This window comes from Prinia subflava, chromosome 4 (assembly GCF_021018805.1).
Source record: "Prinia subflava isolate CZ2003 ecotype Zambia chromosome 4, Cam_Psub_1.2, whole genome shotgun sequence".
Taxonomy (NCBI): domain Eukaryota; kingdom Metazoa; phylum Chordata; class Aves; order Passeriformes; family Cisticolidae; genus Prinia; species Prinia subflava.
In genome coordinates this window covers 45,835,097-45,858,879 of record NC_086250.1, presented here as the reverse complement: position 1 = coordinate 45,858,879, position 23,783 = coordinate 45,835,097, and the positions used below count along the sequence as shown (strand labels likewise).

At 35.9% G+C, this 23,783-nt stretch overlaps 1 protein-coding gene across 25 annotated transcripts in view; it reads left to right on the top strand.

The window, feature by feature from the left end:
* Positions 1–23,783, top strand: part of NRCAM (neuronal cell adhesion molecule) — a 146,989-nt gene that overhangs the window by 103,003 nt on the left and 20,203 nt on the right. For 14 of the 25 annotated variants that reach the window (XM_063396656.1, XM_063396653.1, XM_063396661.1 and 11 more), the window contains 13 exons: positions 205–348; positions 1,355–1,466; positions 1,794–1,960; positions 2,044–2,191; positions 2,726–2,850; positions 5,536–5,637; positions 8,497–8,694; positions 8,807–8,877; positions 9,696–9,921; positions 10,245–10,360; positions 13,813–14,017; positions 14,177–14,299; positions 15,346–15,531. In XM_063396656.1, the coding sequence (XP_063252726.1) occupies positions 205–348; positions 1,355–1,466; positions 1,794–1,960; positions 2,044–2,191; positions 2,726–2,850; positions 5,536–5,637; positions 8,497–8,694; positions 8,807–8,877; positions 9,696–9,921; positions 10,245–10,360; positions 13,813–14,017; positions 14,177–14,299; positions 15,346–15,531 (1,923 nt within the window). The remainder of the gene's footprint in view (positions 1–204; positions 349–1,354; positions 1,467–1,793; positions 1,961–2,043; positions 2,192–2,725; positions 2,851–5,535; positions 5,638–8,496; positions 8,695–8,806; positions 8,878–9,695; positions 9,922–10,244; positions 10,361–13,812; positions 14,018–14,176; positions 14,300–15,345; positions 15,532–23,783) is intronic. The other 11 variants (XM_063396654.1, XM_063396660.1, XM_063396662.1 and 8 more) reach the window with 1 other exon arrangement.

The window sequence follows — 23,783 nt, the reverse complement described above, 5'->3', positions numbered from 1 at the left end:
GTTAATACCTGTAGGATTTTTTAAACTGTAGAACTTTTTAAACTGTAATAAAATTCCAATTTTTACCAGCAATCAGTCACCCAGAGAAAAAAACCATAAAGGGTACATTGGTCTTTCAGATTCTTCCTTCTTTTCAGAAGTACAAAACTTGCAATCCAATAGCAGTTTAGGAAAAGCAATAACTCTTCTTCCTTACACCAACAGTTGCCCCAGAAGATCCTAGCAGAAAGGTGGATGGTGACACCATTATTTTCTCACACGTGCAAGAAAGGTCAAGTGCTGTCTATCAGTGCAATGCCTCTAATGAATATGGATACTTGCTAGCAAATGCATTTGTGAATGTTCTGGGTAAGAAACAGACTTTATATTTTTCGGTTTGGTTGGGTATTCAGTTGTCTCCTGCCAACACACAGACTCTCTGCTCAAGCCTTGCTTGAGGTCTTCATTGGGAATTGACCTATTTCCTGGCCCCTGTAAAGAGCAAGGCTATGCATACCTTGTTTTTATCTAGGATATTCCTGAATTTCACTTTCACTGTTCCAAAGTGAGAAGGATAGATGTGAAAGCTGGGAAAAGTTAGAAGAAATTTTATCCTCTTTTTGTTGTTGTTTATGTAAGTCAATCAAACAGAAGTCTGACAAAGAGGGCAGGAATTAGTATCACTTAAGTTAGTACATTTCAATACAGTTTCATTGAGTCTAGATGTTTTGGATTAGTAGAATAGATGATCTCCAAGTTGCTGTTGTAAAGGGACATGATTATGCATTTGTCTCTAAGGCTTCCCTGATGTGTGTTTCTGATTACAAAATGTTGTGGCTCCTCTAATTCTTCTCACTGAATTTAACAAAGCTAGTAGCAAAATCCTAGGCAGAATGGCCTCTAGTGACTCTCCTGCAGGAACTGGCAGATGTGTTGATTGACACTGTCATTTAAAAGAAAGAAAATGTAGGTGTTAGACCAAAAATGCATCCTAGCTTCTTTCTGCCTGCAGGTTTGTTTGGAATTAGATAGTTCGGTCTGTGCTCAGGAGATTATCTTCTTGAAGTACATAGTGATTTAAATTTTCCCATTGAAATTATTGCCTTTGGTGCCCATCACTATTACTTGTAAATATGCAAGAAACAGTTGTTTTTCACGAGATAATTTCCCTGCATTAACTTTTCCTCAGGCTAGTACCAGTAGAATGTATTTGAACCCAGACTGAGACCTGAAATAATCTCAGAGAAAAATGTTTATATGTAATTCTTTAGGCCATTCTTGATGTCTTTGTGTTTTGTATTTGTAACTATGCTTTTTATTTTATATTTACTATTTGGAACTTTATAACTAGATGCAGATATCTTTGTCTTTTCAGCTGAGCCACCAAGAATTCTAACCCCTGCTAATAAACTGTATCAAGTCATCGCAGACAGCCCCGCATTGCTAGACTGTGCTTATTTTGGGTCACCTAAGCCTGAAATTGAATGGTAAGCTTCAGCTGTGCTTATGTTACAGAAGATGAGCCATTTATATCTATGGAAACAAACACTTAAAGCTTTAAAACCCTTCAAACTCTCTTTACAATTTTAAAATAGTATTTTAAAATATATGCTGTTCACAATTCGCTAATACAATATTGCATGTACTTAATGAACCAGCAGTAAAGTTACACCTACAGAATCAAGTTTAAATTTGTTTGAGTGCTTCTGTCTTTATTTTCTAAAGTGGCAAACCCAAGTTTGTATTTTACTGATAATAAAACCATACAGAATTTAACTGTGATGCTGGCTAATGATATTACTTCTTATATGAAGGTTTAAGGGAGTGAAAGGTAGCATCTTGCGTGGAAATGAGTACGTTTTCCATGATAACGGAACCCTGGAGATTCCGGTGGCTCAGAAGAATAGTGCTGGTACATACACATGTGTAGCAAGGAATGAGTTAGGAAAGGTACAAAATGAGGTGCATTTGGAAATAAAAGGTGAGAAATTAGTCATTCTTTCATCACTGATTAGTACAGAATTTCAGATGTTCTGAATATCTAATTTTAATTTTAAATTTCAGATCCAACAATGATCATTAAACAGCCAGAATACAAAGTGATTCAGAGATATGGCCATGTTTCTTTTGAGTGTATAATAAAACATGATTCTACCTTGCTACCAACAGTTACATGGTTGAAGGACAATGATGAACTGCCAGATGATGAAAGGTAAGGACCAGTTTTCCTTTATTTTTAATTTTCTAGGTCCTTTTGTCTGCTCCTTTTCCTGATCTTTGAAAGGAGCATATTCCCTATTGACATTTTCCAAAGAGGACTGAAACATCATGGCTATCCAGTATTTGCTGTGTGATGAAAATATTAAGATAGAATTAAAAATAAAATGAGATGTAAACATTTCTACAACCTATGCACACTGACCTTATAGATTAAGTGTAAGGTAAAGATAATTGACACAAGAAGCCAAACAGATAACAGAAAACTGTTTAGCTCTAGATCACGTATATTTAAAATTTGTGTGAATAGATTTGGAAAGAAAAACACATTAGAATAAGCAGTTACTGTGGGAAGATGGTCAAGAGCAATGAAGAAAAAACAAAGCTGATGTTGTCCCATAGCCTGACTTGGGTAAACATAGCTGTTTAGGTATGTACAAGTATATGGGATTTGATAATGTTTTATGCAAGTTTCTTATAACAGTGCCAGTTATTGAAAAATGAGTGGCTGAATCTATTGTATTTACAGGTTTCTAGTTGGTAAAGACAACTTGACCATTATGAATGTAACTGATAAAGATGATGGAACATACACTTGCATAGTTAATACTACTCTGGACAGTGTTTCAGCAAGTGCTGTGCTTACTGTTGTTGGTAAGAATACTCTCAAACTTCTACTGTTAAGTATGAAAACAGCATTAGATGTAAAGTGACAAGCACAAACGTAGTTTTGGGTTTTAGGACAGGAGAAGGAAATGCCACCTATGTGTCAATGTGTTTCAGTTTTTAAAACATGTAGTCTCACAGTTTGCATTTGAATCAGCTACTTACGAAATGATGGAGTAGCTACAGGACAGATTCATGCTGTATAGCTTTTTATTTTGACCACATCTAAGCTACTACAGGAAATTAAATTTTGTAGGGTATTTGAACATAAACATGGTAGAATCACAGAATAGTTTGGGTTGGGAGGTACCTTAAAGGTCACCTAGTTCCAACCTCCCTGCCATGGGCAGGGACACCTTCCACACAACCTCTCTGAGGAACCTGTTCCAGTGCCTCACTGTAAAAAGTGTCTTCCTAATACATAACATAGACCCACTCTGCTGCAGCTGAAGCCATTCCCCCATGTCTTATCACTACAGGCCCTTGTGAGAACTCCCTCTCCAGCTCTCTTGAAGCCTGTTTAGGTGCTGGGAGGCTGCTCTGAGGTATCCCCAGAGCCTTCTCTTCTTTGGGCTGTGCAGCCCCAACTATCTCAGCCTGTATTCATAGGAGAGGTGCTCCAGCTCTGTGGCCACCTCAGTGACCCTCTGGATTCTTTCCGACAGGTCTATGTCTTTGTTCTGTTGGGAGAATGTTTATCTCAGGAATCTCTTTGACAAATAAATTATGCTTCAGAAAGACTGAGCATACTTGGTTGTATGACTTTTCATGGATTGTATTTTTAGTTTAGTTCTGTGTTAAATTTTTATGATTGTGGATTCTTGCCAAATGTATTACTTTGCCCCTTCTCCAATTTGTAAGAAAGTTTTAAGTAGATGTTCTGAATTATTCTCACATGCGTTCAGTTTGAGACTCAAAGTCAAGTATGTTTGTATTTTTAAATTCTGCTGTGATCTTGTGCCTATCCAGGAATGATCTAAGCCAAAAAAATAGTACTTATTTAGGCATTTTTATAAGACTGCTTTTATTTTCTTGATCTATCCTTATTTAAAAAAAAATTAAGATATTCAAGAATAGTTTTTTAGCTCTTCAGTGAAAAATTATCATGTATTTTTTAAATTAACCATTTAATCTATATAAGTTAACTTTTCTTTGTCTCTAATAACTATAGTCTTTAACTACCTCTACAGTATTCTGTTTCTTTGGCTACTAACTGATTAAATCCTTTATATTAATGTTCTTTTCAGCTGCTCCCCCAACACCAGCTATCATTTACGGTAACTGAAACAAAGTTCTCTTTCTACATCATCAGGCAGATATATTTCTCATTTGCCTGTTGCATTTTTTTTGCCTATTTTTTCCCCTTTTCCTCTGTGTGTCTGTGTCTTTGTCTGTGTGGCTTCATCCCATTTTACCAAATGCTTCATTACTGGAGTACTGGACTTTGGAATGTTACAGTGCAGGCTGCTTTATATTTGGGGAATAAATTATTTTCAGAGATAAACTGTTTTTAATTAAGATTTGGTATAGTATGGCAATGTTTTTCTCATAGACCACACTGTAAAACAAATTAGTTATATAATAAATGAAATATCTAAAATGTAAGTCCAACTCTTTGGTGAAAGGTAATTCACTCTTAAAGATGTTGCACTAACCAAATTATGTTGTATGTCAACGTTGGTTTTGCAGCTTTGTAGGCCTGCTCTATTTTATTTCATACTTTATCTTCATTTTACTCCACTCATAAGATGAATATGACCATAATGACCAGTTTGACTTACAATTGATGAAATTGCCAAAATTTTTAAATTAAAGTTAAAACTATAAAAAAAAAAAAAAAAAACAAACCAACCTGTTAGGCAGGTGCAGTCTTAAATTTGATGGTACAGAGCCTTTAATTTGGTAGCACGTTTTGTGAATTTGGGGGTTCAAGTGCAATATAATAAGCTAAAACACTTTTAAGTATAAGGGGTTTAAGCACTTTTATGTAAATCCTATCAGTGAAAAAGATTCAGTGGAAGTGCTTATGTATTCTTATGTGAACCTACCTATTAGGTGTGATTTTTTGTGTAACAAATCATATCATCAATTACCCTCGTGAATTTGGAACAGACAATTACATCTTTATGCATTATGAGGATGTATAATAACAGCTTGCATGGTATTTCTGAGCCTTTTTAAAAGAACAGCAAAAAATAAATAATTTAGTAACTTACAGTTAGTTTCTATTTGGAGTATACTTGTTTTGAATTCACATAAAAATATTTGTAATGGTTCTAGAAAAGCTTCTTTGATGTGAATGCTTCTTTATTTTCCATGTTTTATGAGTTAGGTCTGTTACAATAGATAACCACCCAAAATCATTCAAAAATAAACTATGCATTTCATAATTCCTTGCATCTCATGACATTTTTATATCACAGCACACTTAGACATAGATAAAATAAATACTTATTCTTGTTAATGTATAGAAGTTTCCAGGTTACATCAGTTCTCCATTTCTGTCTGTTTTGTAACAATTGCATGTTATTGGTCTTTAAGTCATGCTTACATAAATGAGTAGATCTTCCCTGGTATTTGTGGAATTCTTTGATAGGAATGTATGGATTTTTTTAAAATATAAAGGTACATATTCTGGTGTGGTTACTTACTTTGTGTTCATTTGATTTACAGCTCAGCCAAATCCACCCTTTGACTTGGAATTGACAGGCCAGCTAGAAAGAAGCATTGACCTGTCATGGATACCAGGAGATGAAAACAACAGCCCCATTACAAGTAGGTTTGTTTGTATCTATGCACATTGAAAGTGTTGCTCTAACTGCTCTCCAATTCCACATATTTCTGGAATAAATTTTGTGTACAGCATAGGAAAATGGTAAATTAATTCCCTACAGCGGCCATTTATTTATATAACATATCCTTAGTAACTATACAGCCAAGCAGGAAGACCTATTTACTGCCCAGAAGAGCTGGGCTTTTTATTCAAAAACTTGTGCTAGATAATATAGAAGTTATATATAATGATATGAGGTCTGCCTGACAAGGTCCAATTGTCTGAATATGTAGAGAGCAGACTTCTTCATTGCTTGTATGCTTCTGAAGGAGAGAGCTACTAACATCTTGCATTAACTCTTTTGTAACTGTGAATTTGAAATAGTACTACTGGTGCAGAAGTTTATTCTTTATGATAACAATAAAGGTAGATAGTTTTTCTGGGTTTTTTTCCTAGTCCAGACAGTTAAAACAATAAACCATATCCATAAAACTAAACAATTAAATATCAATAACATTTTGAGACAGTAAATAGGTCTTAAGTGCTGTTATTCTTCCCAGTAAAACATAATGTAAGACTCTTGCTTATATTGAGGAGAGAGGATAGAGGCGGAATTCAGGAGCAAGGAACAAAGATATTAATATTTGTTTTCCAAAAAATCATGGATCAGAAAGACTTTTTGGCACTAATTTTTTTCTATGAGCAACTTAATTATTTCATTATTTATGCAGTGTGCTTTTTACATCATTTTTATCAGATAATAACTGCCACAAGTTTCCATAACTAGGGTCCCTGCTATGTTTGGAATTAATTAGTTAGACTGACTAAGTAAGTACTGGGTATTGCTCTCCAGGGTTTGATGCTGGTCAGTATCAAGACTGAAAATAAACCATAAGGATCAGGTATCTGGAAAGGAAGATTTGTAAAAAATAGAATTTCACAAGTTTCTGAACACAGTAAATATTTTCACTGCATTTTAATGAAACACTAAGTGATTTTTCTGAAATTTTGCAGTCTCAGGCATCTCTAATGTGTATCAACTACTAATATACCTTGAAATATAATATATAAATCAATGTAAATAGTTGAATAGTGGTTTATTTGTATACATAGACTTTTATTAGTATTCTCATTTTTTTCCACACCAGAAAACACAAGTGTTGGCTCTCTATAGCAATAAGATCACAGTGTTCCAAAAAAGCTAATACTAGGCAGTGTTGTCTCTTGTAGGTTTTTCTAGAATGGGATACTGCATGCACTCTCATACTGGAGACTGAACTGTTCTAACTAAATAGTGCTGGGCTTAATTATAATACCATTTATATTGCTGCGTGGTCTTCTCGGAGACTGCAAAATAAGGCATTTTTTCCCTAAGTAAGTCTGTTCCTCTTGCTGCTGCTATCACTTCAAAGTGCAGATGAAGACTCAAAGAACTGCATTTCATTAGGAGTGATCTGTTTGCACAACATGAGTGACATACTAGAATCTCTCTGGAAGCTCAGATACTTTTTTTTCCCCTTGAAGTTGTCTATAAATTATTCTACCAGAGGTGCAGGCAGAAGGCTAGTGACCAGGGAAGAAAAAGGCAGTAGGGAAAACCTTTTCGGCATACAATATTCTCACCTTTTCAGCAAAGCTTTTATCCAGAGACATCCCATCCCAAGACCTGTATCACTGAGCATGCAACAGCAGCAGTAATTCAGACAGTAATTGGGGTTCAACTCTCCATCTTACTACTTAAGTCAGAATGAAACCTGCCAGCTTTAAGTCCAGAAGGCTATGATTAGTACTACTTACCTCTTTTACACCTTGCTCCTCAAATTGTTGTGCATTTTTCTATGTGGTGCTGTAAGTATTCTTATAAAAGAAATTTCTAGATGCCACTCAGAATTTTTTTTAGTAGTGCAAGCAGGATGAATCTTGAGTCACATTCTGTCTTCACCTATACATGAGATAGAGGAAAATTCTTGTTACACAACACACAAATATTTGATGCTCAAGGTTCCACGGAATGTATTCAGACTGTACAATCTTCTCCCATTTATTTGTTGTGTCTTAAAAATTCCTCCTAAGTCTTTCAGAATTCATATCTTACAGCAAAGTTTTTTTGGTTGTTTCACATCTGTAAAAAATGTCTTTCATAATGAATATGATTTTCTTTTTTGCATCTGTAAAAAATGTCTTTCATAATGAGTATGATTTTCTTTTTGGAATTCCACAAACCTCTTTATCTCTGAAGTTATATACTTTGTAGGGTCTTAACAATAATCATCATTATGTTCACACAGAGAACTCTCAAGAAATTTAATTTCTGAACATGCATTCCCTGATTTAATTTGAAGATAATGAAAAGCACCTTCAAAAACCTTCCTCAAGCAGAGGTTCTTGACTTTAAATAGATTTTCATTATGCCAGTTTCACCGGGGAAAATGGAACATTCAGGGAGTTTTAAATTGATACAGGTATTGCATGCTGTCTGCTTGATACAACTAAGAACAATGTATTTGGCAGTCAAATTCCACTTCCTTGCTGTGATAGTTCAAGGGTTGCCATTAAATTAAAATCCAGCACCTAAGAGAGAGCTCTTGTAATAGTGTGTTACCTGAGGGATGGCTGTATTACTGACAGTAGAAAAGGATAATAGGAAGGGTTTATTTGTTATATTTCACCTATATTTCTACTTTTGATATCCGCGTTACAGATTTGTGTTACGGTTTATCTATTTACATGTCAAGTTCCATGATTTTTGAAAGCATTGGTTGGAGCAATCCCTTCTGGCTAGCTCATTCAGAAATGCCTGTCCTTGTCTGGGAAGCTGTTTCAGGCTTTGACATAAAGTTGGATTGCATTCCTGCTTGCAGACTTTGTAATTGAGTACGAAGACGCGCTGCATGAACCGGGAGTGTGGCATTACCAGACGGAAGTCCCTGGCACTCAGACAACCGTGCAGCTGAAGCTGTCTCCATATGTCAACTACTCCTTCCGTGTGATTGCTGTCAATAAGATTGGCAGGAGTCAGCCAAGTGAACCATCTGAGCAGTACCTGACAAAATCTGCAAGTAAATAATTATTTCCAATTACCACTGATTGATTCCTGCTATGAAAAGCATTGGATTTGCTTGGAATCAAACAGCAGCCATTCTTGTTCACGTGTAATTATTTTATTTTTAGGCCCTGATGAAAATCCTGCTAATGTACAGGGGATAGGCTCAGAACCTGATAATTTGGTAATAACATGGGAGGTAAGATGGGTCTATTTTCAAGGTTTCATTTGTTTTCAGACTGTTTTGACTGTTTTGTTTTGGTTTTTTTTTTTGAGAACCAATGATGAGAATACCCAATTGCTTGCTTAAAACATTCTTGAAAAAGAGCTAAATTCAGATATTTCCCCATCTTCATTTTCATGAAAAAAAATTTTTTTTTTGAAAAATGTGAAAATAAGTGGGGGGGGGTGGCATATTTCCTTGAGTGATTTCTCAAGATAAGCCAATAATTAAGTAATACAGGATGGTTTGCTGCCAGTTTAGGAAAACTTCAAAATATAAATGGAGGTTTATTTCAAGTAGGGTCTAATTTTTAGAGTGAATTCTAATGTGAATGCTGCTTCTACTGTCATTTTCTGTGATAAACTAATCGTTGTGCACTTTCCATCCTTGCCATCATGACAGGAGCTCAGGGAGGACCATGTAGAACCAAGTTGCCCTCCCAGGCAAGAAAGATTGCCTAGGGTACACTCTTTACCAGGAATTGGTGCAAGTCTGGTTTTCTCTCTTCCACTTCTTAAGAAATATTTGAAAACAATATGTATACAGAAATCACAATGTGTTGTTTGTGTAAAAGCCACCAGCATCATTCAGTGTGCTTTTTACCAAAAGGTGAAAAACAAATGAAGTGACCTCCTGTAAAAGCTAAATTGCATAACTTTCAGCAGGGTTTCTTTGTTGCAGAGTACAGTGGTAATATTTCAGTGACATTCAATGAAAGAATCAATGTATTTCCTTTCAAGTTAAGATTTTTCAGATGCTTCAGAATATTTAAAAAATATTTCTTCTCATTTCAGCCTTTAAAAGGTTTTCAGTCTAATGGACCAGGGCTTCAGTACAAAGTCAGCTGGCGCCAGAAAGATGTTGATGATGAATGGACATCTGTTATAGTTGCAAATGTATCTAAATACATTGTGTCTGGTACACCAACTTTTGTTCCATATGAAGTAAAAGTGCAAGCTTTAAATGACTTGGGGTATGCACCAGAGCCATCAGAGGTGATTGGACATTCAGGGGAAGACTGTAAGTTTTGTAGTTTGACTCAGTTATCCTAAGTAAAAGGAACTAAATGTGTAACCTAAATGGGTATTTAAAATACTGAAATATTGATAAGGGGGATAGTAGTTATTTTTTTAATTCAAAGAAAGCAATTCGGAGACAGGCTTCATAATACTCTTCATAATACTGCTTCATAATACTCTTCATAATACTCTACTCAGTATCAATCCTGAAAACATAGGAACATTTCAACCTATTCCATGAGTACAATGCAAAGACTCATTCTAAAAAACTGTTTGTGGGGTTTCTAATTCTAACTAGGTGCTTGTTGCATCCTTTCCACACAGTGCCAATGGTTGCTCCAGGCAATGTGCAGGTTCATGTTATTAACAGCACATTAGCAAAGGTGCATTGGGACCCAGTTCCACTAAAAACTGTGCGAGGACACCTTCAAGGATACAAAGTAAGTACAGTCAAAAGCATTCTCCTCCTTGTTTATTAAAATAGATCAATCTTCCTGTATGAGATTGTATCCAGATTGAAGGTAACTGGCATGTAATAGGACTCGTGCTTTCAGTGAGCTCCCAAGTTCTGCTGACAAGAGCAGCAACTTTGATGCAATTCATACAGAGTTCAGCAATGTTCCAGCCTCGTAGCACTAGCTTCCTCTGACATTGTCCTTAGCATGTGTTTGCAATGCTTGCACACGTTAAATGGGTTAAAAATGGTAACAGTTTTACAGACCTTTTCCCAAAGAATTTTAGAAGACGTAAAGAACTAATTTATGCAGGAGTCTCTTGTAGGTCTAATGCTAAGGTTACTCATTTTCTGCTTCAATATGATTAACCACATCTTGAATTGAGAGTAACTGGACACTTGCTAGCATGTGCTGGGTTCTGCAGCTTTTTGGAGGCCGGGAAAAAGCTCAGTGTAAAAGCTCAACTTAAGGACGTGAAATGGCAGAGGATTTGGAGTGCCCATACAATAGAAGGTAGTAGGCTGCCTTTGGTCATAATTGAAAAGGCTGTACTGGAGGAAAAAGACTGCAATTGATAGAGAAGGGGAGACAGAAGAACTTCAAAATTTGAAACTGGTGTCCCTGGGGGATAAGGAAAAGTTGTTTCAGTAACAACTGTTTCCTCAGTTGTTTCAAATCCAATGTAACAACTGAGGAAAATCAAAGTAATTCTTTTGCTCTTCTTCAAGTATTCTCTTAAGTATGTTCTAACAAAACAGATTACTTAACCCAAAGTAGATTACTTTGTAAGACAGACTAATTTGAACTGCTTCTATGTAAGTGAAAGGACGTAAAAGAAATATTTGAAAAATTTAAACAGTACAGAGTATTTGGAGGAGAATAAATATACACCATACTTACAAAATGGAGCAGTCAAAACCATTGAAACTGAACTTCAGTGTTCTGTAGCTGGTTACCAGATGAATGTGAGTTCCTGGTACGTGGGTATCTCTTTCCTGGCAGAAAATACCACCATCTAGAGAGACATAAACTAGTTCTGTATGACATAGCATGAATGTTTGTAGTTTGTGTGGTGCTTTGCCACACTAACTCAATAAACTCAGCTGAGAAACAGGACTTCACTAGACTCTTTAATGTTTATCTGTTAAATGACAATTTTACATCAACCTGGTATTTCACATACAAATGGGCAATCAGAGGAAAATGTCTATTATGTGAGGATTAAAAAGTTAGAATCTAGTGAAATTCGTGGTAATTATTAATCAAGTTACAGCAGCACTAAAGATCATAATCCAAATCACCAAATTTCTATTAAAGATCTATAACAATACCAAAAGCAAAATCCATAGACAAATTTCTGCCTATACATCAGGTGTTAATTTCAACAGCATGGTTACAGTGAATTATCGTCATCCAAAGTTTAGATGGACATTTCTTTTTTCCCCGACTTTCAGTGTCTGAGGGATGTCTTCTGTCCTCTGATCACTAATGGGATCACTTTCCTTTCCACGTGATCTCAGGGGTTAGTCATGTCATGATTACTTCTATTTAATTTGTTATGCTTTCTCTATATACCATATAATTTTTTTTTTCTGTAGGGAGGAGAACCACACAGTTACACAGAGCTAAACAAAACCGAAGCTCAAATAAGTTACTTGATAATAATAAATAAAACTAGCTCACAACCACAGGATTGGCAACAGACCTGACCACTGAGCAGTTTTGCTGTTTGGGCTAGACAAATGTGACAATTATATATCCTTGAATAAATTGCAGATGCAGCAAGAATATCTAAGTAATTTTTGCAAATACAGCTAAATCGAGGTAAAATAGGTTAAAAACTAGACAAAGCATGAGAAATGGTAACACCTGGTGGATAGCTATTATTATAAAGCTTTCTCTCAATACAAACTGAAAGCTTTTCATGGATGAAGTATCTTCATCATTGACGTAGCTTACAGAGCACGTGATGAGCTGTTTGTACACAGAAGCAAAATCTTACTGGCACACTCAGGCTTTCCTAATTAATAAAATTATTTCTGTCAGAAGCCAAATATACAGTGTTGCTTTGGAGACAGATTTCTTAATAAAGAGAGAACTAAGAGTCTGAAGAGTCATGTCTTGAAGGCAGATGTCTGAACAAAGCAGGAAGACAGGTAACTAAGCAGCAGTCTACATAGAGCACATAATTCATATTTTGCTCTTGTATTAATCTAGCCATTATTCAATATACTGTGGTACTATAAAGCTTTTCAAACTTCAGAACAAATTATGAAAAATGTGATGCACTTTCATTTACTATAGCTTACGAGTTTCAGTACCAGTAGTACCAACACTTCAATTCTGTTAGCTTGTAAATGATTTTCTACAGTAGTTGATAGGAAGGATGAGAGGTATAGGATGATAGCTGGTGATAGTGAAAAACATTAACTCAAACCATGTAAAACACAGTGGCATTTAAAAGTGATTGGAATGAAATGGTATGTTGAAAGTTGGTGTAACATTGCTTTATAGCTATCTAGCTGGCCTTTGCAAGTCTTAACAGCCCCTTTTTTGAATTCCTGTGTGAAATCCCTGCTTTCTTAATTAAAGAGGTGTTTTGCAGTTGACCTGAATAGGAACAGATTTTTTATTAATTTAGAATTTTTAATCATCTTTAGCTTGTGATCATATGTGCATGAAAATGATGCTGTGAAAAATAAACAATTATGTATTTGAAGGTGACAATCTTTGGAGTAACACAAGTCTTTTGGAGGAGCAACTATTCATATCTTTTGAGTTATCATGGTAGAGAGACTGTGTAGTAAAGAGAGTACAGAGAAAGTATCTCTGAGGCTCGTATGTAGTTAGAAAACTCAGATCAATGGACATCAGAATCAATTTCTCATTTAATCAAATTGTCACATAATTGGAGGAACAGTCTTCCCATCCCTGAGTGGAGATCATTCCAATATTGTAACCTCAGAGTCATTTCAGAACTTGTGTGTTTTTCTAGCCCAGTCAAATCTTTTGATTTCTTCCCCATTTGAAGGTAATCTGACATCAAGGAACAGCATGGTCAGGGATGTGATCTAACAAGGAGGCAAAGTCCAAATCTCCTTTGGGAGGCCTGTAGACATCTTACTGAAAGAATGTATAGATTCTGTCTCTCAGACAGACTGGCTGACAGGAGAATGATCACAGACCAATACAGTTCCCAACCAGAACTTGTATCAAACTGGTTCAGAGCATTAGCAGAACTGGCAGGTGGTAGTCTGCACCAAGCTGTATATTCTGTTTCTGGAGCAGGAAATCTCTATGCTGTGTCTAACCTGAGCTCATTAAAATTGCAGTTATTTCTACCTGTAATTCATGGACACCAATGGAAAAGCTTAGAGTTTAGAAAATCAGAACAGCTAAGCACTCACTGTAGATTTTTGGGTTTTTTTTGTCTCTAGGTTTACTACTGGAAAGTGCAGAGTCTATCCAGAAGGAGTAGAAGACATGTAGAAAAAAAGATCTTGACTTTCAGGGGAAACAAAACTTTTGGAATGTTACCAGGGCTGGAGCCCTATAGTTCTTACAAGCTGAATGTTAGAGTTGTTAACGGTAAAGGAGAAGGCCCAGCAAGCCCAGACAAAGCGTTTAACACCCCTGAAGGAGGTATGAAATGAAAAACCTAGATATTAAACTTAAATGGGGTTTACCTGGACTTCATAAAATAATAATCTGTCTCAATATAGTAATATTATTAAGAATTATTAATTTATGACCTGTTTTAAGTTAATCTACTTTGTATTTATTCTATGTTCTTTTTAAAAGTTCCTAGCTCACCTTCCTTTCTGAAGATTACTAACCCCACGTTGGACTCTCTGACTCTGGAATGGGGTTCACCCACGCATCCAAATGGTGTTTTGATATCATATACACTGAAGTTTCAGCCAAGTAAGTGAAATATTAATATATTTTGGGCCTTGAACTTTTGATCTTTCAAGTCCTTTCCAACCCAAACCATTCTTTGATTCTGTGATACAACTCTAACTTAGGCAATGTATCTACCAAATAATGATCCATTTATGAAGAATAAAACTTGTTAAATTTATAATGTACAAAAGATATGATTGCATTATAAATGTCAAGTCTGAAAAAGACTAATATATTTGGATAATATAGATGACTGTATTTGGAAAACTTTCCTTGCTGTTAACAAGGCTAAGTACAAGGTTAACATTTTTATTACTTTCATTACTTCAAACCATAATTCACAGAAAAATGGAGGTGAGGTCCTACACATAAGTGGCATCTGGCGTACAAGTTAGAGGCAAGATGCTACTGCTTACAAATTCTACGTTCTAACTGCTGAGAAAATGTCTTTAGAAGTAAGTCAATGTATGTCCCATTATACTGTTGTCTGCTTTTCCAATTTTCATAGTGTTATAATTTTAAAAAGAAAAGTTTATAAATATCCCATTTACTCATCTCAGAGCTATTAAACCACTTCTTTTGGATCCCAGCTGCTTACTTAGCCCAGAAATTTCTCAGCAGTGACACTGGAAAGGAAAGAGCTTCATATGCATGGAACAGATAAAAGAAGTTTACTTTCCTCCACTTACCAAATTCTACTTTTCTTTGGCATTAGACACAAGTAGCTTCAGTGTTTTCTTTTCCTAAGCATACTGAACTTAGAGTTTCAGAATTTTTCAATGGTCGGGCTTCAATTCTGCATGAATTCAGATGATCTGAATTGAACTTATTTGCCTTGGGTTCAGAGATTTATGAGAATGAAAGTTTATCTTATAAAACTTGCTGGCGTTTCCTATCTCCCAGTTGGATTTTGGCACCTTTACACAAAGGTGACTTTCTTTTGAAAGTGTAGATGCAGCAGACAAGCAAAAAAAATACATACAAACCAAAAAAAGCCTTTTTTAACACAATGACAGTGTATGCAAATTTCCTAATTATTTTGTTCTTCTTTTTTTTTATAACAACAGTCAACAACACACATGAATTGGGTCCCTTGGTAGAGATAAGAATTCCTGCCAATGAGAGCAGCTTGATATTAAAAAATTTAAATTATAGCACCCGGTACAAGTTTTACTTCAATGCACAAACTGCAGTTGGATCAGGAAGTCAGATAACTGAGGAAGCAGTAACAATTATGGATGAAGGTAAGATGGGTATGTATAAGGAAAGTCCATTGAGTTTAAAAACCACCATATATTGTATTAAACATCTGTATCTAAATATTCCTGTTGCTTTCTTCCACTAAGGAAATAGGGCCAAGCGATTTTTTTTCTAGAGCTTTCTTAACTGTGTTCTAGACTAATAAAGTATTTTAAATCCTTTTAAAGAAAATACAAGTAAAGGTTTTCTGCTGTAGTGGGAATCCCCAAAGAGGTATAAAGCCTCTTCTTTTAATATCAACTCCCAAGCTCTAAGACAGACATTGGCCTTTCTGGGCTTCAAGTTTCCTGTAACTTAGGTTTTTAGTGGTCTTTGTCTGTTCACCTATTCTGCATCATTGACCAGCTTTGGTCACAGAGACAGTGCAATGATCACGGAATGATGCAGGTTTGTGATAAGAGGAAGTTATTTCTTTTTTTGTAGTATGCTTCTGTGAACTGAACTGAACACAGAACTGGCAAAAACCTGTAAAACAGTTGAAATAAAGTTGTCATCTATGGCCCAAATTAACTGTATGGTATTTAAAAACCACCAAGTATATTGTTAAATCCTGTCACCATTGATTTTTATATTTGTAGCCATTCTAGAGTTTTGTTAAAGTTGTTTTTTTAATTAAATATGGGTGCTTAACAAAATAAGAATTATTTAAAGCCAAATGGAAATTTGGATTTTTTAAAATCATCTTGATATTAATAATTTGGTACCATGTTTTCACATACTTTTATGCTCAGTAAAATAATGGTTTATTGGAATTGCCATAGATGAGTTGCTATTCAATGCAATTTTTCTGACAGGGTATTAAGTTTGCATATGAACTGCATTTATTTTAAATCTTGCACTGTAACAAGCATGAGGAAGAAAATTTTTTAAATGCATGTACATTAATTGTGTCTTGTACTAGTCTGTCAGGGTTCACCATAAGTGGATTGTTTCTAATTTATTTGAATTAATACCTTGTAACAAGTCTGCATGCTTTTTATGTGAAATTATATATGTCTGTTTCTGTTGGTGTTGTATCTAATTATATAGTGTTCCTATTCTTGTTTTCCTCCATTAAAGCTGGTATTCTCCGTCCTGCTGTAGGTGCAGGCAAAGGTAAAATGAAACTGCATGGTTTATTAATGTGAATTTTGCAGTGTTGCAAATGGGGAAATTGCAGTGGTAAGGACAGAAAATCTTGGACTACACATTTTTGTACAAAGTATAAGCTGGAAGAAAACTGTTGTGGGGGATTTTTGTTTGGGTTTGGTGGTTTGGGTTTTTTAAGGAATCCAGAATGCTTATTAATATTTTCATTTGTTTATTTTGCCACAGAGTTCCAGGGGAATTCATTAGCTTTGCTTCAGCAAAGTCTAATTATTTCTGAACATTTAATAGATGTATGTCACTGCCATAAATATTCAGGATCCAGGTGCACTAGCATTGATTAGCTGGAGTAGAAAAAACAGCACATTTGCAAAGGAGATTAATTTACTGCTTGTGCCATGTGCATTTTTTGTTTCAAACTATCTGCAATCTTGTTCTCACTGTGGCTTCCTGCTCCCCACTTGAACACATTTACTTCATTTGCAAGCCAACTGTGCACAGGAGACAGATGACTGACAATACCCTCTGTCTACTTCTCAGTTTGAGTATCAGATTGAATATACAGGCAAATGTCTTCCCACTGTTTTAGGTTCACAGATCTTGTGAATACTTGAGGATATTTCAGTGAGTAGAACCTACTATCATCCTTATTCATGCATTTGGTAATACTTAGTTCTTTATGATGCAGTCTTGCACACAGTTTTAGTGAATTTTGACACCTTCATTGTCAGAAGCAAAGTTGTCCTGAGGTAGCTCAAACTCAGGAATGTCTCTCTATACAGAAGTGTCATTGAATGACAGAGATGTCATTAACACTAATGAACACTTGTGCTTCAGATTCTGAGACCATGAACATCACAAGTCAAAATCTGTACAAAAAAGTACCCAACATTTTTAATAATCTTGGAAGAGACAGCATAAATTGTTTTTAGATATAATTTCTTTTCACTTGATTATCAGGTGTTGTGAATGATAAAAGCCATAAGAAAGAAATTCATTCACTCAGACTGGTATAAATCAGACAATATAAAAATATATGTATGCCTGCATTTGGGCATCTATAGTATATATTTTTATATGTATATGTAAGTGTATTCTGATATCAGATGTGTTTCTTGTTAGTGTGTGAAGTTGAGGAATTATTTTGATGAAAAGTCTTTTTTACTATTTTAGTCTAGTAGTAGCTGAGAAGTCAGCACAGATTGGAACAATCAAACTGGCTTTAGTCCTGGGCGTGCACAGCAGAAATGTAAATTAAGTTCTCATTATTTATAGCAGACTCTGAGAACTCACACAAGGAAAAATGGGTTCTCAGTGTGAAACTGAGGTCTAATTATAGCTGTATGTGGCTATCAGAAAGCATCTTATTTGTAAGATCAGCTGGGGCAGCTCACATTTCAGAGCTGTCATCTCAGATTCTCTGAAAGCTAAGCAGATGTCTTTGTTTGGTTCCACGTTGTTTATGGTTTCAAAGTTTTCACATATTCCTGTAGCATGTAGCTCTTGCTATTGCAAAGAAGACTTTGGACCTGCAAACAGCATGGAACTAAAGCCATGACATCTGTTGGGACATCTGAGTTGCTGCTGGTCTGGGATGAATGTTCTCAGTGATTACTGCATTACCATTAACTGCTTTGTACTGGTCAGGGCAAACGAATAAGGAAAAGGGGGATCATATTATCAAGATCAAGCACCAAATTAGTTGGGCTCATGAGTGGGTGGATTTGGAAGACAGAAGTGCTCAGCCCACTCAAAAAGTAGCTATACCCAGCAGTGAACTTGCCTTTCTCTGTTAAGTGCAGGAGGGCCTGTATGTCTGTACAGTTCTTATTAATTTGGTCCCAAAGCAGAACAAATTTAGATATTCCCAACCTTTTTGTGGTCTGTCAAAAACATTTCTTGTGGTTTATAAAAACACAGGTTTTTAATTTTGAAGGGCACAACTTGCCAGAAAAATGTAATTATCCCTTTTCTTTCAGTCTGAACACAATGATCCTGGAATTTAAGCAGGCAGTAGGTCCCAGATCCAGCCAGCCTAAACTGCTGAACTGAAATTTCTGCATTTGTTGTTTTCTATTGGATAGCTGCTTGTGAAGACCTGCAGCTTGGTCAGTCACATACATTAGTCACATGGTCCTGGAGGATATAATTTAAACCTTAGTGAGCTGTGCCACTTGGGACATACTTCATTTCTCAGAGTAAAACTATAAATTAAAGTGCAGATGGATATATTGCTGTGGTAAATCTAAGGATCTTAATAAATTCAATATTTTTACCGTCACAAGCCTACACGAGTAAATCATGAGATGTTATTTACTAGATGAAAAAGCTATTGTAATAAAGCTGATACTCCTCTTTGACATGCACTGTCATGTTTCCTTTCTAATATGTTGATTTATGAATTACTTAAAATTGATCAAATTAATGGTTCTACAAAGAAAAAAGAAATTGTTTTTCTTAGCAACTTATATTCTAAATGTGTCTGAAAACTCCATATGTAAAGCAAAATTGATTATACCTAATGTTAGATATTAAGTATGCCCTGGTATTGCCATTTATATATTGGCATCCAATCACAGGCATGAGGTAACAGAGGTGTGAGAAAAATGGGGGCACCACCCAATTACATATAAAATAATTATAGTAGCAGCTGGAAAGTGACTCAGGTGAACACAGGAGTCAAGTCTTTTCTGTCCTTTTCCATTAGAAGCTTTAAATAACTGCCCTATAGAGGAAGGAAGAGAATTCCAATTTGACCAGTGGTAGAAATGAAAGTTGTTGGTTAAAATAAAGAATCATAGGGGTGCATGTTTGTTGTAAGCTGAAGTATAGGGAGTCATGGCATGGCATGTCAGCCTCATGTCACAAGCCTTCTCATTTCACTTTCTAGTTTCTTTTTGATTTAGTCAACATTTATATTTGAAAGCAAGGTCTTTTAATCTGCATGCATACAGACACTGATAACTGGTAGTCGTGAAATGCAATTAAATAAGTTTGTGAGATCACAGTAACCTTTCATTGCAGCTTCTCACTGGTACTCAGTCTGGTCTGTGTTCTTCATGTGAACTTCACATCTCAAGTACTAGTGACAAATAGTTCTCCCTTTTGTTACACGAGAGAAAAACAAGTAGTCTGTCCTCTGGGTTTGAAACTATTCTTTTGGGGATTTTGGCTGAGTCTGTAGTATGTAACTCCTCACTGTAGGCTAGAAATCAGTCTCAACTGAGTTTGTATCTCTGATCTCTTTGTAGATCATCTCGGTTTTCTTTGTTCTGTACAAAATGCAGTTCTTTAAATCATTTTCTCTGCCCACCATCTGTTTTCCCTCCCTCTGAAATCACTTCACATAATGTCTCCATGTCTTTTGCTAACGATTTCAAGCTGCTTTTACAGTCAAGTTAAGTTTAGTATTTTTGTATTGCTCCTTCAGCCACTCTCCCCCTGTGGACTTCTCCATTTTGTATTTGTGTGATTCTTTCAGTACAGCCTGCTGTGCAGAACCGCTGTTCTGTCCTCTTTTAAGTTCATTGGGAATAATGCTGATGCTTTGCATGCTAGACTAGAGGAAAGGATTATTATCACTGTGCAAAAATTCCTGCAAATACCTTTTGCTTTGTAGATGTCAAGCCAAATGCTCATCAGTGACGTATTTTTTTGCATTTCTTCTTTGGTTTCTGTGTTTCTTACACTGCAGAAATGCTCTTGCAATTGGCCTAAATAATCCCAGAAGTGACTAATGCCCATTTCTCACTGCCAGAAATGGAATTCACTCCTACTGTTATACTAAAGCTTGAATTTCATACTATGAATGTTAAAAAGGCAAAGGAAACGAAACCCCTTTTCTGTGTCTGACAGGCTCTGGCAGAATCTATTACCTTTATTTTTTCTTGTACAGGTTTGGTTTTTTTTCCTTTAAATTAACTTTTGTCTTTATGTATGCCTTTTAACTTAATTGTCTGTGATATATTGTTTTGTGGGGTTTTTTCCCCATTTGACTAATCTTCAAATCTGTGCTTGGCACTCACCCAACATTTTTTTCCTGAATATCAGGTGAATTCCATGAAAATTCCTAAAGTTTAGTCACTTTGGGGATTATTTGATTTATTGTTCTTCTGGGCTAAGTCTTGAGAAAGAGTACCTATTTTATTGTTAAAATACCTTCCAAACTCATGTCCTGCCCTATTAAATTCTACTGATTCTGCAGCCAGGCTATAACTGTGATTTGTGGAACTGTGAAAGGCTGAAAAATTAAATAAAACTCTGCCAAAAAACTCCAGTAAAAAAGCACTGTAATTAATTTGAAAAGAAAGGAATATTTTACTTTGAGCCCAGGCCTCTTTCTCAACGATTGGAAAATGCTTTTATATGCTACTACAGCAAAAACATACTCAGAAGTGCCAGCTGAATTTTGCATTGTATCGAGGCAGGAAAGAAAAAGCGTGATTTGCCAGAGGGAGACGAATAAGAGTGGGTTTGTATAAAACCTGTAGCTTACCAACAGTCCATTCCCATGGTTCTTAGAGTGATGCTTTTGCCAGCACTGCTGCACAGTGTGGGGCATGGTTACAGATGAGAGAGCACAGTGCTCTGCTCTCCAGGACAAAGTTTTCTGCCTGCCCCTGTTGCCTCCTTTCTCCCAGCTGGCGCTTGCACACGCTGGGAGCTTCTGCCAGCTGACAATTACACTTTTTCCATTTGTGAACAGTGCTGGGAAACATATTGAAGACCTGAGAGGTTAATTATAATTAGAGGTGTGGTGATTGAGAAGACAAAGAGTCTGAGTGGATTGACTCCAAGCTTTAAATGTCATAACCAATTCACCTTCAGGCTTTCATCACCTCAGGATCCATCAGCCATCTTTTATGTTCTTCTGTGTGTAGTCATGTTGCAAATATGGCACATTTAACAGTCTTAAGTAAAACTTGGCAGGCCTAAAGGCAAATGAGATCAAGCAATAGTGCAAAAGAGGAGAATTGCAAAAATAATTTTATAAAGAAATATGCTACTGACCCAATTTCCTGGTGCATGGTATTCAGTGGTTAAAAACCACAGAATTTAAATCTGACCAATAGTACATGTGGGTAAATCTGTACAAACTGCTAGTGGTAAGAATCAGATACATCTGATAAATATAAGCATAAATCAGTCACCTGAGAGGATTTAGAAACTAAGATACCAAGGAAATCAGGGTAATTTTCAGGGCAAACTTGATTGTTACATGCAGTCATATGAACAGAAAGACTTTTACCAGATCCTTTAATCTAGCAGGCAACTCTTTGATGAGAGCAGAAACTGGAAACTGCAAATGGAAAAATACTCCACAAGATAAGATCGAGTGATTATTGAATTTACTTTGTAATTCAGAAGCTCTCCATCATCTGTAGTCTTTCACGGAAGATGACACAGTTTCCTTCATCCCCAAGTGCTCAGGCATGAGGAGGAAGAAGTTAGGGGTAATGCTGTGGCATCTGTTTGCAGGAGTACAAAACAGATTATTGCTAACAATTTTTTCTCTCTTTATTATTGTGACAAATATCAGTCGTATGTTTGGGCTGCTAATTAGACATCTTCCATGGAAGACCAAAATTCAGGACAATATGGCTTTGAGAAAAGGCAATTTATTGAAACAAAACAAAGGCATATTTCAAATACAAACCACTTGTTTTCTTGGCACAGCAAAATGCTGAGATGGTTATTGAAACAAACACCTGTTCCCATGTGTAAATCAGGAAGGAAGTTTATACATCCTGTCTGCAATCTCAGACTCTGCACCCTCCTAAATTTAGAGACTGCTTTTCTTTCCTCTTGCCACCTCCAAGTGGCACATAGAAACAGAATCTAATCCCCTTGCATTACCAGAGTGTATATGGTTACATGTTACATTTCCCATAGACAGCTCTGGCTTTGGTATTTCTTAGGGTGGTTGTGACTTAGAGAAATAGATGGCTTTTGTTTTTTTCTTTTTCTAGTGCTTTCTCAGCCATTCTGATCAGGTAGTTTTAACAAGAAATAAATCTATTCTTTATTATTTAAATAATATATTCCTAATTATTTTTGGTTGGTGAAAGAAAATATATATAAGTACAACTTAGCTATAAAAACATCAGTTGGGGAAGCAGTTCAAATTGAATTGTTGAACGAGTACTACTGAAACAGAGTTAAGAAGAAATATTTGATGCAAATATGGGGATAAAAAAATTATTTTGTAAAATACTGTAATAATCAGAAAACATTATCAGAAGAACTGATGGAATTTGCCTAATTTAAGTATTTTAAAAAGTACTTAGAAACTATCATTTTCAAGACATGGTACTCATGTTATTTCATCTGTTCTAGGGGCCCAAGTAAGCCATTTTCTCTGTGCATAACTTTGAACTTTTTCCAGTTGGCCATATGGACAAAGCCAGCCTGTTAGAAGAAGAAAATAATTTAAGTGGATAGATAAATTCTGTACAGCCCCTCTTGCCTTGATAACAGGCTTTTGCATATTTTATTTTCTAGTGTAGATGAAGCCATTGGAATTCTGTCATTTGTCTTTACTGAGACTAGATTTTTACCTCTGATGTTTCATGGTCCTTTGGGAAGCATTTTTAATGTTCCTAATAGAAAAGATATTTTTAGCAGTGTAGAAAAGTCAGCGGCAAAATGAGGCATTTTCAGTTAAAACTAATTTCATACCTTTGAGGAGCATCCTCTTTGTATCTGCCCTATTACAGCATGAGAACTACTAAAATCTATTTTTCCATTAGTCTTAGGCAAGCAGAGACACTGAGCTCTATGTCCATTTGTAACAGGCATTACTGGAGCTAGGGTATGAGCAAAGACCTCAGGTATGAGCACAGAAGTGGCTAATTTCAGAATGCTGAGGAGAGGAGCTCCTCTTTTCACAGATGCATTTTGCCTGTTTGTGAAAGCACTGCTGTCTGACCCAAGGGCAGCAGTAAGGCACAGTACCTTACAGTGGGCAGCTCCTTGCCTTCTGGTGCTTCGTGTCCTTCAGAGTATTTTCATATTGGCTTTCCAATATCTGATGTTTAGTTTTCCAGTGTCTAAAGGGGCCATGAATGCATAATATTAACAAAAGCTGATTTTGGGAACATCCTGTGAAAGCAAGGCTGCCAGTACGTACATCAGTTTCTTTTCAAATACATGTGTATCA